The sequence below is a fragment of the Camelina sativa genome, chromosome 11, assembly GCF_030686135.1.
Source record: "Camelina sativa cultivar CO46 ecotype springtype chromosome 11, ASM3068613v1".
Taxonomy (NCBI): domain Eukaryota; kingdom Viridiplantae; phylum Streptophyta; class Magnoliopsida; order Brassicales; family Brassicaceae; genus Camelina; species Camelina sativa.
The window spans coordinates 35,463,830-35,477,385 of record NC_141890.1 but is presented as its reverse complement, the minus strand read 5'-3'; the positions used below and the strand labels follow the sequence as shown (position 1 = coordinate 35,477,385).

Genomic DNA, 13,556 nt, shown 5'->3' with positions numbered 1-13,556 from the left:
AACGCCTGAAGAAGGTGAGGCAGATTGATACAATATGAACTTGTTATACTCATTCTCAATTCGATAAAGCCTGAAGAAGGTGAGGCAGATTGATACAATATGATTAGAGTGACTAGTGAGCAGTACAATGGGCTTTCACTTGGCTACTTCGGCCCAAAAGTATAGTTATGATTTTTCCGTTGATGAAAAGTAGAGAAGGTTATACAGGAGGACATTACTAGTGAGTAGTGGATGAAACCAACTTCAATAAAGGTTGTAATGAACATCTAGAAAACCCAAATTGAGTTCAGACTCATAAATCTAGACATTACATTGATCTTTCAACAACAACACTGGTAACTGCTAAAGTTGGTTTTTAAGATCTTCTCTTCCGATCATCGTCACCGTCATCGTCCGAGTCACCGCTCTCACGGAATCGTGGGTTCTTCTCCTGTTGCAATCATACAACATTCCCATAGAAGACATTGTTTTAGCATCAGATACAAAATCTACTCAAAACAGTTTATTTAGGGGAAAAGAATAAAGTTGTGTCACTTACCGGTCTCATGTCCTGATCAGTATCTCTCCTAGACTCATGATCTGTGTTTCTTCTTGAGTTGTCACGTCCATAGCGATCATCGTCTCTTTGACGTTTGCGATGGTAGTCTGCAAAAACATTAAAAACATTGAATTGTGCAACTGACTAGCATCATTATACTATTGTTAAGCATTATGCTCATTTGAATATACCTCCTCCTCCTCTTCCCTGGCGATTTGATCCTCCTTGATTATATCCACCACGCCTTCCATCTGCGTGATTAATACACATATGCAAAAAAGCATTTAGGAACTTAATGTTATGCAGGCTCTATATATGGATTCTCTCACATGATGGACTTGAATAACCTACTTCTACACTAAGATTCATGATTTGTTTCCACATCTTAACTCTCTCACAAAGGGCATTGATAAAACGGTAAACGATAAAGAATCATTTTCTGAGCACTACAATGCGAAGTTAAACAGCTTTCGACTCACATTCATGGCACTTCTACATGTTCACCATTTATCCACAGTCAAATGCGAGATCATGCAACTAGGAACAAGATCTAGTAGATTTGAAAGTAGAAAAAAGACATACAATTCGATGGCGCAGCTTGAGGATAAGATCCCAATGAGCCAGTACCGTAATCTACGAGCTGCCTTTGTGCTTCAAGTTCCTTCTGAACTAACTTTCCATAACCACCTCTAGGTGTCAACGAGTTAAAGAAAAAACACATGGATGGGCAGCAACATTACCGAGAAATCAAGATGTACTTTGTGCTCAAGCTTTCCTACTACAAAAACAGGTTTACTAAACAAGAACTACTTGAAAGCAAAACAATGTGGACTGAAAGGATATCAGGATCGTAATCTGTACGGTATTCATCTCGAACCTGCATGAAATTTCAAAAACATGAATACATCTAAATCCATATACAAGAAGTCAGAATATTACAGCGAGGATGCATCTGATAAATACCTGGCCACCACTTCTACCACGTCCCCATTGTCTTCCTTCTTGGAATCCCCAGTCAAAATCCACACGAATGGGCCGGTCATCAAGAATAGTCCCACTTACATATTTGACTGCATCTTCAGTATCCTCCCTCGAGTAGAACCTGAGATAACAACAAACACATACACACGTAAGCTCAGATAAAAACAAAGTATATTGTCATGAAAATTACAGGCAACAATGTTGAAAACAAAAGCTTACAGGACGAAACAAAAGCCACAGGGAGTCTTAGTGTTCTTGTCCAAACCCATGATGATCTTTTTAATCTCTCCTGCTCTAGAGAAAAGCTCGTAAAGCTGTTCTTCAGTTGTGTAGAAAGACACATTGCCAATGTAAACAGTCGTAGATGTCCTTAGCGCCTCATCGAACTCCTCTTGTGTTCCTGAGAATCTCCTATCTCGATAAGCCGAGAGCTTAGCTTGCTCCTGTTACCCAAGAACACCCAAATATGAAGAACTTGACATAAACCCAATCGCTAAATATGCAAAACGAATCCTTAGGAGTGGCTTAATGCACGAAGAAACGAGTTCAGTTCAAAACAAATCGAAGTTAAAGACCAAACCCTAGACACGAATTAGTCGATTTGGGTTTCACAACTCTTCGAATCGCTTCAAAACCCATCAGATTCCAGACAACCCAGATACTCAATTCACTACGAATCTCGAGTTTCTATGCTACGAAAGGCAAAACCAAGAAACAGGTTCAGACATAAAATCTAAACTTTGTGTACCTTGAACAAAGAAGCCATCGCCTCTCGAGAAGTGAATCTGCGATGAAGAGAGAGAGAGAGAGAGAGAGAGAGAGAGAGAGAGAGAGAGAGAGAGAGAGAGGTGATATAGCTCGAATTAGGTTATGCGCAGTGAAAAGAAGAAGAAGAAGAAGAAGGTGAGCGGAAAAAAATCAAAACGGAGAGGCACTTACTTACTCGTCTTCCTAAAAAAAACCCTAATTTTTTCTAAACGAAAAAGAAGAAGTGATAGAGAAGCAGAACACTCCGGCGACTCGAGTATCCGCGGTTACAGAACCTTTGCAATAAATTCACAATTTCGCTTTATGACAAAATCAAATATTTGGTTTGGTTTGGTTTGGTTTCGGTTCACAATTATCTGTTTGCCAATAATCAAATATTTCCCCTGGTTTGGTTTCGATTATTTCAGTTTTGACTTCTTTTTAAAATAGAAGTTGAATTCTAAACCATAACTTTATTTTCTTTTGTTAAAAAAACAAGAGTAAATCCTTTCTTGTTTTCGATACTCTCAAGATTTTGTAAACTATAGTATTATCAATAAAATGCATCACACAACAATCAATTAAAACTGGAAAAATATTAAAATAAAGGATAGAGGACTCATTCTTTTTTTTCTTTTTTTTTTCAAAAGAGGACTCATTCTAAGGAAGGTTTATTGGTTGGTAGAATTAAAGGATTTAGAAATTCAAACAACAATCATGAGTTATTGAGATGTTTAATTAACAAATCAACAAAGTTCCAAACATTTGTTGATTTTTCATTTTTTTTTTGAGATGTTTAATTAACAAATAAATGAGATTAGGAGATTAGATTCAATCCTAATTTTAAACTTCTCAAGATATTCTAATCATCAACCTCGATATGCATATTCAAATGCAATCTAGATGCTACTAGACCCAATCTTAAAAACAAAATGAATGTGCAAAGTTATATGATTTTTTTTTTTGTATTTTATATGAAAGCTAATGCTACTAGACTCAATTTATTTTTGAATTTTATTTTTTCTTAAAAACATAACTATTAAACATAGCTATTTTTGACTAAATGTGACTCATTTGTTATTCTAATTTAATCTATATAATCATTCATGTAATTTACTTGTTCTTTGTCAATTTGATCCCTAAAATATTATTGTGGTGAAACTATGCACTCGCGATTTTATTAATTGGTAAAATTTATACTCGTTACATACATCATATATGTCATTCACTTTGTCTAGTTCAATGACTTCTTTTGCGTATATATGATGGCTATCATGTACCATACGCAAAAAAAAGGTGGGTGAACAAGAGTTTTTGTGATAGGAAAGAGTATCGAAAATTCAAAATTCTTCAAGAGTATTAATATGGTGATGAAAAGTAAAAAACAATAAGCATGCATTTGGATTTAGTTTAGTTAGATGTTATTGATAATGTTGCAGTCTCAACCAATTTTGCAATCATAAGATTATGAAATAAATATTTGATATATAATCAAGCTCAATTACGATTAGTAACAGGTTTTTTTAAGGAAAAATCAAAAAGTCTAAAAATATTTGCGATATCTTAAATTATATTTATAACTTCATTGCTTAAAAACATTAGAAGGAAAAGAAGAATAACAGTCTTCAAATATTATGAACTGGCACTTGATGAAGTTGAAAGAGCCTACATATCATATCGTAATGAATACATATTGTGGCGCATATTTTGTGACGATGCTTGGTTCGCTTTAATAAAAGGTTTGTATCACATCCACAAATATTTATGTGAATATATCCATCATTGAGTTTGTACATCGTAAGTGCATATGTTTTTAGTTTATTTAGTACTAAACTAAGATACACATATTAGATATAATGCAAATATTATTTTTGATATCAAAATTATCTAATATGTATTAAGATAAAATGCGTAGTACTAAAATTCGGATTCTTATAATGAAAAATATAATTAAATTGTATTGAAAGAGGGAGTCAAGAGGTTCAAGTTCAGTTTTTTTTAATAGAAATTACCAAATAAAATATAAAAAACTATGTGGATTACCACATAATTTGAATATCTTAAGCAAACTTAACATGTATCTCTTATTAAAAAATGTTGGTTTTCTCAAAAAAAAAATCATCCGTTTTGTAATATTACAAAAGTACATAATCAAAAATTACATCAAATTGCGGAATAAAATTTCCAAAATACTATTCTCTTCAATCTAATTACTTTCGCAAAACCAAAATAATGTATTAATTTAAAGAAATAATTAATAACCAATCAAGTTGAACAAATAAGATTTTATATCTATACTTTACCTCTCATCTTTGTTTGATTCTATTTTTGTGAAACAAAAAAATCATCACATCATTAGTACAACAAAATATAGATGTTTCCAGCATATGCCATAATTTGAATTTTTAAAATGAGTATAAATTGTTCAATCTACCAAGAAAAACAGTATTACGTCAAAATTTCACATTAAATGGAGATATTTTAAAAATGCTCATTTTTTAATATCATTTTAAATTTAAAGAAAAAAAAAATTAAGAGCTTGCAAGTCATATAAATATAATGGAATGAGTTAGGATATGGTTAAATAGAAAGTTCTAAGATCACGACACTTCTAAGATCATGGTATCATTTGTCACACATACTAGATTTTAACCCGCGGTACATCGCGGGATAATTTTTTCTAATTTAAAAAAATAAAATTTAAGTTATATTTATGTACTTTGCACAAGAAAAATAGTTCTGTTTATGTGTTAATTTTGTTTGTTTTGTTTAATTTTAAAATTATGATTTTGTATTTGATTGTTAATTTTAAACTTAATCTGTTGTATATTGCAAAATAATATATTTTTCACAAAATTGTAATTTAATCAACTTAATTAATTCCGTGTAACGTGCTAATTTTCATTCTGGAATAAACGATGATTTGCTCATATTGTAACATGGAATTAGTGAGATTTTAAATTTATATTACTACTGACCAAAATTCATACCCGCCATTAATAATTTTTTTATCCATCTAGAACTGGAAAGTATCTTGCTATTTTTTTTTTTCAAGTCCAGCAAATTGCTCTAGTAGTGCTCAAATTTGCTGATTTTTGTACAATGCAAGTTTAAGACTTTTATTACTTTGACTTGTTATATCCAAGTGTATGGAATTCTCGTGGTCTTACAGATTTCCTTTATATTTTCTTAATTTCACAGATTTGCTGGATTGCTTTTGTCATGTTTTCATTTAGTATCCTCCTAAAGATCCTGTTACTCTTTTGCGTGATCTTAGGCGAAATACTTTTGGAAGTAAACTCTGTTACTTTTAATTTCAAACCTTCTTGCATATTTGAAGTTTTGATTCTTAAACCAGTTTTAAGTCTAGGTGATTAAATTGTTCTATCTTCTGTACATTAAGTCGCTCTTTTATTCAATCATTGAGGAGTGGTAGGGTGCAGTTCACCATATTTTGTTGTGCACATGATGGACCTTTTTCCAATATAAAGGAGCTAAGTATAGTGAAGACAACTTATAAAGATTTTGCAGGTTAATTAATCCAAAAAAAGTTAATACCTCACGTTCTTCTTTGCTTAGCTTCATGCTCAATGGTCTCTTCACCTCTTTTTTTCTTCAATCGTAGGATGTAGTCAAGCTTTTCTATGAGCGGTGGTTCGATTCCGTATTTCTTCAATCTCATTAGATCATAAATTCTCTTTTCCAGAATCTAGGTATCCCTTTACAAGGGTGTTGGATGATCTATCATTAACAAAGTAAGATTAAAAACAAAACAATCAAAGGTAATATAAAAGAAGAAGCATCAAACCATTACAATCCCACCTTCGCACTTGATTCCAACAACAATCCTGCCAAGAAAAAAAGAAAGAAAACACCTTTAAAACCCCTAATTATGTGATTCTATATAGCCAAAAATCTCAAACTTACATACACTCGGTTTACCCACTCTCTCGATCCCAAATCCTAACAACTTGGTGATCTTGGCATGGCACAAATCCTTATCTCGATTTCACCATATCGAGAGAAAAAATAAAAAAAGTTTTTTATAACTATAACCTGTTGCGATACCAACACAGAGCTTCACCAAAAAAAAGCTCACAAAATAACAGTGGATACACACACACATACGTCTATACCCAACAATTTTTTAGCACAAAAAATGACACAAACATACATAATTCATGTTGTCTAAAGAAATCATCAGTAGGTAGCGTAGATAAATGAATCAAACTAACTTCAGTCAAATTATAAATTGAGAAATCTCTCCACTTCACCAGCCAATCAAATTATACGCGTTAATGTGAGCAAACTTTAAATTTAGAAAATATAGCAAACTTTAAATCAATCAAATTATTCAATATTTATTGCATAAATAAATTATAGAAAATATAAGACATATTCTCTAGATTTGGTACAAATTATTGTTGGAATGAACACAACTTGGTCCGACTGTTTTGGACAGTCGGGATTAGGGGGAGAATAATTTTTAACAAAAATGGAAACCTTATACATTAATTTAATTAATCGTAAATTATAAATCTAATATATTTAGTGATAATGACATTGTTGGTAAATATGCTCCAACTTCAAGTCTTGTTTGCCAAAATTGCTGCAAAAATGTTAATATAGATTAACAAAATTCGATCATATCCTATAAATTCAAAGTGACTTTTGATTTTTTCTACGAATTTGAGATTAAATTAGAAATTTATACCAAAATTTTACATTAAAAACTAGAAACTGGCACTTATATCGAAATAGAAACATAATCCTAAAAAGAAACTAGTTGTAAATTGTTTTAGAGTTGTTACACCACAATGTTCATCAATAAAATTGATTGTTGTTAATTTCATAAAACCGAAAACCAATGGCAATCTACAAAAATAAATAAAATTGTGTACTCTTATAATTCAATATTATAATGGACAATTCTCGTAAATATCACTAAATTGAGATTTTTTTTCCAAAAATACTACTTTTAGCTTTATTTTCCAAAAATACTACTAAAATGATTTTTTTTTCAAAAATACCAAAAAATTAAACTAAAGTTTCAATATTTTAAACTAAATCCTAAATCTTAAAAACTAAACCATACTCCGTAAAAGCTATATTCTAAATCTAAAACTGCCAACTCAAACATAAAAAAATAAAATTTGCGTTTTTTAAATCAAATTTTTGTGTGTGTGGTGGTCTAGAAAAAAGTAGATTTTTGTGATATTTTTTGAAAATAAACTAAAGTGTGATATTTTTAGAGAAAAAAAATTAAAAGTATGGTATTTTGAGAAATTCCTCTATTATAATAATATCATGTATTTAAGGAAAAAATCCATATCTTTTTGCAATATGTTGTGTCATATAACCGAGTTGATAGCAAAACGGATTCTTATTAAATGTATCCATACTTTTGATAAAAAAAAAAATGTATCCATACTATATATATATACACATCACGTACTATAGATTTGAATATTATGCTATTATCTAAACTGCTGAACATACACTATTCATATTGGTGAGTGGTGACTGGTGCGTAATTAACAAAGGCTTGCAAAATCTCTATTAAGTAATGTAAATGCCTTGAGAGAAGAGCGTGGGAGTCACGTACATTAATGAAGGAGAGCGTGAAGTAAAGCAATCAAAATTACGCAAAGTCACGCCGCAGTAACGGGACGTTAAGGCAAAAAGCCGTCACAACAATAAAGAAACATTAAAAACCACTCACATTGTCTGTTTTTTGGGCGGCGCTTTTCAGTCAAACCCTCGTTGACCCTCTCTCTCCTCTCTCTCTCTTTCTCTCTAAATCCTTTCTCTTTCATAAACTAAAACACAACGTCACTTCTTCATATAATAAACAAAGAACACATCTCTCTTTTGTAGTAGCAAACTAGCAATGGCTCCAAAACAGGTGAATGGTAGTAGTAACGCCGCCGCGAAGATAACGTTGACGACGAGGAAGGATGTGCATTTCAGAGGTGTGAGGAAGCGTCCGTGGGGAAGATACGCGGCTGAGATCCGTGACCCGGGTAAGAAAACACGCGTTTGGCTCGGTACGTTCGACACGGCGGAAGAAGCCGCTAGAGCTTACGACACTGCCGCAAGAGAGTTTCGCGGCTCGAAAGCGAAAACTAATTTCCCTCTTCCCGGCGAGTCTTCTGCTAGTACTATGGTTAACGACGGAGGAGATAACGGTTCTTACGTCAACCGTACAGCGGCGCGTGAGATGACGCGTCAGAGATTCCCGTTTGCATGTCAAAGGGAACGTAATGTCGTCGACGGTTACGCTGCAGCCGGGTTCTTCTTCGATCCGTCAAGAGCTGCTGCGTTGAGAGCGGAGCTTTCTCGGGCTTATCCGGTTCGGTTTGATCCGGTTAATATCGAGCTGAGTATTGGTATTCGGGAAACCGTGAAAGTTGCACCGAGAAGAGAACTAAACCTGGATCTTAACCTAGCTCCACCGGTTGTGGACGTTTAGATTTTTTTTTTTTTTTTTGGATCGTAATATGTTTTGTTAACGTTCCCGGAAAATAATTAATATTTTGATCTTCTTTTTGTGTTTAGTAGATGAGGAAAAAAAAAAGAAAAATGTCCTATATTTTTGGCTAAGTAAGAGGACATGTTTTTAGAAATCTCTTTTTGTTTTTAGTTTCTCTTTAGACTATGGTTCCTCTAATTATGTAGATGTAATTATTAATCAAATATCTCCTTTTTTTTGTTTGTTGATGTTATAAAATGACATGATGGTTAGTTGATGTATTAAATAGGTAGTAGATATGAGTCCATTAAATGGCTGTGGAATATGAAACCAACAAAAAATTCGAACATTTATATGGTCTGTCAACATCAAACAAATTAGTTTACAGAGGGGAGTACAAAAATTCAGATCATCATAATACAAAAAGTAGTTGTCGTTTTCATTAATGTTTTTTTTTCCATTATACTTGTTTCATTCATGGGGGAGTATGTTTATAAATTAGACGTGAAAATTGAAAAGATCATTATTAAGCTGTCTTTTTCATTATAGAATCGTGAAAAGAAGTTGGAAAAAAAATCGTGAAAAGAAGTTGGAAAAAAAAAATCGTGAAAAGAAAAGAACAAAAAAGGTTCAAAAGAAGAAATGACTGTAGTAAATTAGGAAATTTAAAAAGAAATAAAGAAATTGGAAAGTAGAGTGGTAGCATCATGAGTCCAATCTTCGAGTATCGTGTAGATGGGGGATGATGGCATGAGTGTCAGGTGGGTAGCACGTGTGCCTTCGCCGTCCACCAGGCGCGTCTTCTCTTCTCATCTGTTTTGTTCCTATTTTTAAAAATATTGTTGGTAGAGTGGGCTTATGGTTCGGTCTAGTTTATCTATAAATTACTTTCATATTTGTATACTGTAGATTAGTGTAGACATTGGCGAAAAATAAAAAAGAATTAGTGTAGACATTTCACTTTAAAATTAACACAAATGCTGTAAAGTATATTGGAATAAATCACCAGATTTGGGAAAACACAAAAGATGATGATTGGTCAAAAACTTCCTTCTTATTACAATTTTTTTTGGTCTTATTATTACAAAATTTGTTTTGTGTAACTAAGGATTTTGATAATACAGTATATCTACAGTACCGGTGTTATACTATCAAAATGCATATATTTCTCCAACCTTTCGTTGTTAACAAAAACTTTAAAGTTTTTTCTTTTTTGTCATTTGATTTTATATTATAACTGAACAGATTACAATCTATTCAATACAAAAAAAGTGAAAATATAGAAATCACCTAAACTAAACCGAAATAAGGGAAACTTAAATCGGTAGGAAATATATCTCCGGAAACTAGAACTACTAGAAGAACATAAACAACAGCCAAAACCTATAATAAAAATTTACAAAAGGAACCAGAGAAGGATCAAAGATCAAAAAAACAAAAACCTTAAAGTCAATCCCATCTTTATTTCATGAACTTTAATACACTTTTTTTTTCTAATTATGAGATTATTTTCTATGATAAGGACCAAAACAGAAACAAAAAAAAAACCCTATTGGTTGCATTGGATAAGTCGCCGAAGTGGGGGTGGGACTCATATTAAGGTCCGGTAAGCAGATATGTTCGGGTCCTACAATTTTTTTTAGTCGGCAGATTCTGCGGAGAGTATTTAGTCTTCCCTCCACGCACTTCGATATTACGTGTTACTCACCGTCCACACATAGACCACGTGATCTCACCGCCTCGCGCGTACGTTCATCCGATTTGTTTAGCCCATTGCCTGAAATGAAACATCTCCCAGCGATGTCTCGCCGCGTGTTTGGTCTGCTCACGAGCCTTGCGTGCGTCGTTGTTGTCTTAATGTTTTGAATGTTAGTAATTTATTGAGTAGCTAATCAAGTCAAGGCGTTATTAAGTCATTTTCGTAACGTTCGTAAACTCTCTGACGGTTTACAACCTTACGACATTTTAACACCAATCTTAAGCTTTCACACTTGACTTCGTATTTGGCATTACCTCAAGATTGACTTGTTAGTATCTTCGAAAATGCATGGACGTAAGAAAAAAGAGGAATGAATGAAGTGAATTTACATATATTAATAACAATAAACTTATGACATTTTAGAGGAACTGTGTTTTTACGGTGAGATGTAACTTATTATTACGATTTACGATAACAATAATATTATTTATATATTAAAATTTTCAAAAAATAAGAATTAAAATTTTCAAAAAATAAAAATTAAAATTGAAAGAATCGGATTTGTAAAGACGTACTGATCTTTATTATCTAGATATAAAATTGTAACTTATACAATAACAGTAATATAATATATTGAAAATTACCACAAACAATGACAATTACCATAAAAATGACAAATTTAAATGGAAATGATCAGATTTCTCAAAAGCAAAACAGTTTTTACTCTACTTAAACCATCTTCAGCGGAGTATGGTAATAAATATCTTAGTGATTAAAGCAAAAAAATAAATGAAAAATGGGGAATTAGCTAAGAAATAAATCTTAGCTAAGATATTTCACAGCTGAATTCCTAGAACATGTGTCAAATGGGGAATAGATGGAGTCTAAGTGAAACAAAGAAAAAAAAAACTTGCGCGTAATATATCTTTTGTTCTTCCTTCTCTCTCTGACGATGTCATTCTTGTAATCTCCGAAGGCGAAACGAGCAGATCTGTGTAATGTTCATTCAGAATTTCTCGTGTTGAAAATGAGCTCTGTGATGTGGTTAATGATCAAGTCACATTTTTAATATAAAATTGACACTGTGGACAGGGCGATCGGGTTACATATCCTTTGCCATCTTCACCAGCTGGAAATCAGGTTGTGCCAGAAGCAATCATTGAGGGTCAAAATATCAACACATTATCAGCTGAGCCCCACATAGCTGGTCCAGATGCAGTAGAGAGTGGTCATTATGCAATATCAGATCAGGTACGTATTGCCTTAACAAAAGATAATCGCTTTTGCTGTTCAAAAGGCTTCCATCTTTGTAATGCAGGAAACAATGGTTGCTCAGGATGAGTTTAATGTTCTCTGCCAACTAATGTATGTAGTTTGTTTCAGTTTATGTTTAATCCGTGTTTGCTTCAAATGAGTTTATGTTTCTGTATTTTGAATTCTTGAATGAGTTTCTGTTCTTGGTTGAGTTTGAATGAGTGTTTGTGTTCATAAGATATGTGGTAGCATCAGTTTATTTTCTTTGAGTTCTTGAATGAGTTTCTGTTATTAATTGAGTTTGAATGAGTGTTTGTGTTCTTGAATAAGACTGATTTATGTTTAAATTTCTGATCTTGAATGAGGATATGCGGAAAGAGCCGAGAGCCAAGAGGAACAACACCAACAAGCCGACATCAACTCCAGTTTCATGGTTTGTGTCATGGTGTCATGTTTTGTGTCATCACTTCTATTCAGCACCAACAACCCGAGAGCAACTTCAATCTTCTAGTCAACACCAACAACACCAACTTCAGGTGACTTTATGCCCTCTGCCCTATGCTTCGATGATTTTTTCTTCTTCTTTCGTTTGAATGAACGATTTGATTTTGATACGCCCAAATTCCAGGATCACTCAGCCGGATTAGAAATGATAGAAACTCGTCAAGGTGCAAGGTGCAACGAGGGAGATTTAATGGATTGAGGGGTTGCACAGCAGTTGCGGAAGGCTGTTGATATTCCCAACTCCAATCGCTGCTAGATATGATACACTAGTCCAACAAAAGGAGGCTGTTGCTTAGATATTACACACCAAGAAACAAGAAAGTGTTCTAGACAAAGAACAAAGAGACAGACTCTTAAAATGAAAAGGAAATTGATTGATTATTCTCAAATGAGATTACATGTGTTTATATAGAGATAAAAAACTTGGTAACAAAGCTAAGTATTAATTGTTCTTGAAACTAAAAGAAAATAAATATAGATAGTTGAATGAAGATCCAACTCTTGAAGTTTTCCTTCCCAAGGTGTGTTGAACTCTATTTTCGTCACTCATCTTTGATCACAAAATAAAGTGATTATTTTGGGCTTTCTTGGGCTTGTATTTGGCTCAAAGTGGACTGGACTTGATAAATATCATCCCCAATAGAATTTTTCATGCGTTCTTTGGCCATAAGCTCTTGAATTGACCCATTAAGTGTTTACTTGATCTTCTCTCTCTTTGACTCCTTGGTCCAACTGTATGATGAGAAACAAAATGGGTTGTATGATTTGTTTATCTTAGGCTTAGTAGAAACAAATCCTGGTTGTCAAACATAATTCTGGAAGCATCTAAACCAATTGGACCTAACACTCTTCAGGTAAAGAACTAGATTGACCACCTGTGGCAAATGAAGTGTATCTTTGTATTCTGTATGCCAAATCTTCTGTTTTTGAGCTTGTTGGAAACATAATAGATCCATTAATATCTTCCAAGTAGTTTCATGTCGAAATTGTTTCTGAGTTGATCTGTGTGATACGATCTTTGGCTCATACATGAAACTGGGACTAGGATAGATCCACTGACTTGAAAATATCCATATCTTTCACATATGAACTGATATTAATGTGATTCCAATTCTCCGTGGTTGTGGAGTGGATCAAGATTCCAGAACATTTAGTTCATAGCTTGAATCCGTCTGACTTGGTCGGAATCCTCCGTTGAATGCTCGTAGGTCCAAATTGCGTAGCCATGAGTTCACCTGATTTGTAAAATGAATAACCTCTTCATTTGAACTCTGATTGGACTGATTACACTTTGACATATGATCTAGATGAGGTAAGAATGTATCTCTAATAGTCCTTTGGCTGGAAGAATTAATCTTCGA

At 33.2% G+C, this 13,556-nt stretch overlaps 1 protein-coding gene, 1 long non-coding RNA gene and 1 pseudogene across 4 annotated transcripts; 2 read left to right on the top strand and 1 right to left on the bottom strand.

Moving 5' to 3' along the window:
• Window positions 1-133: 133 nt before the first annotated feature.
• On the bottom strand, window positions 134-2,595 carry LOC104725022 (nuclear cap-binding protein subunit 2). 2 transcript variants are annotated; one of them, XM_010443614.3, is made up of 9 exons: window positions 2,459-2,595; window positions 2,268-2,304; window positions 1,739-1,962; window positions 1,502-1,640; window positions 1,382-1,415; window positions 1,121-1,231; window positions 730-789; window positions 539-645; window positions 134-430 (listed from the first exon to the last, which is right to left on the bottom strand). In XM_010443614.3, exons 2-9 carry the CDS (start codon window positions 2,283-2,285, stop codon window positions 356-358), a joined length of 768 nt encoding a protein of 255 aa, XP_010441916.1. In that variant the 5' UTR covers window positions 2,286-2,304; window positions 2,459-2,595; the 3' UTR covers window positions 134-355. The 2 variants fall into 2 exon arrangements, with proteins under 2 accessions (XP_010441916.1, XP_010441917.1); XM_010443615.3 differs by having other exon boundaries at window positions 2,463-2,566.
• Window positions 2,596-7,863: 5,268 nt separating this feature from the next.
• Window positions 7,864-8,978, top strand: LOC104725021 (ethylene-responsive transcription factor 9 pseudogene; annotated as a pseudogene). The gene has a single exon (XR_015571228.1). The product of XR_015571228.1 is annotated as an ethylene-responsive transcription factor 9 pseudogene (transcript).
• A 2,313-nt stretch (window positions 8,979-11,291) lies between these two features.
• LOC104725020 (uncharacterized) lies at window positions 11,292-12,707 on the top strand. The gene is made up of 4 exons (XR_015571191.1): window positions 11,292-11,432; window positions 11,530-11,688; window positions 11,756-12,227; window positions 12,320-12,707. It is a non-coding gene; the product is annotated as an uncharacterized LOC104725020 (long non-coding RNA).
• The last annotated feature ends 849 nt before the right edge of the window (window positions 12,708-13,556 follow it).

Excerpts from the sequence above, each read along its gene's own strand:
- LOC104725022 (XM_010443614.3), bottom strand. Across the intron at positions 646-729 it reads CCAGGGAAGAGGAGGAGGAG|ACTACCATCGCAAACGTCAA; the intron begins GTATATTCAAAT and ends ATGTTTTTGCAG. Across the intron at positions 431-538 it reads CTGATCAGGACATGAGACCG|GAGAAGAACCCACGATTCCG; the intron begins GTAAGTGACACA and ends TGATTGCAACAG.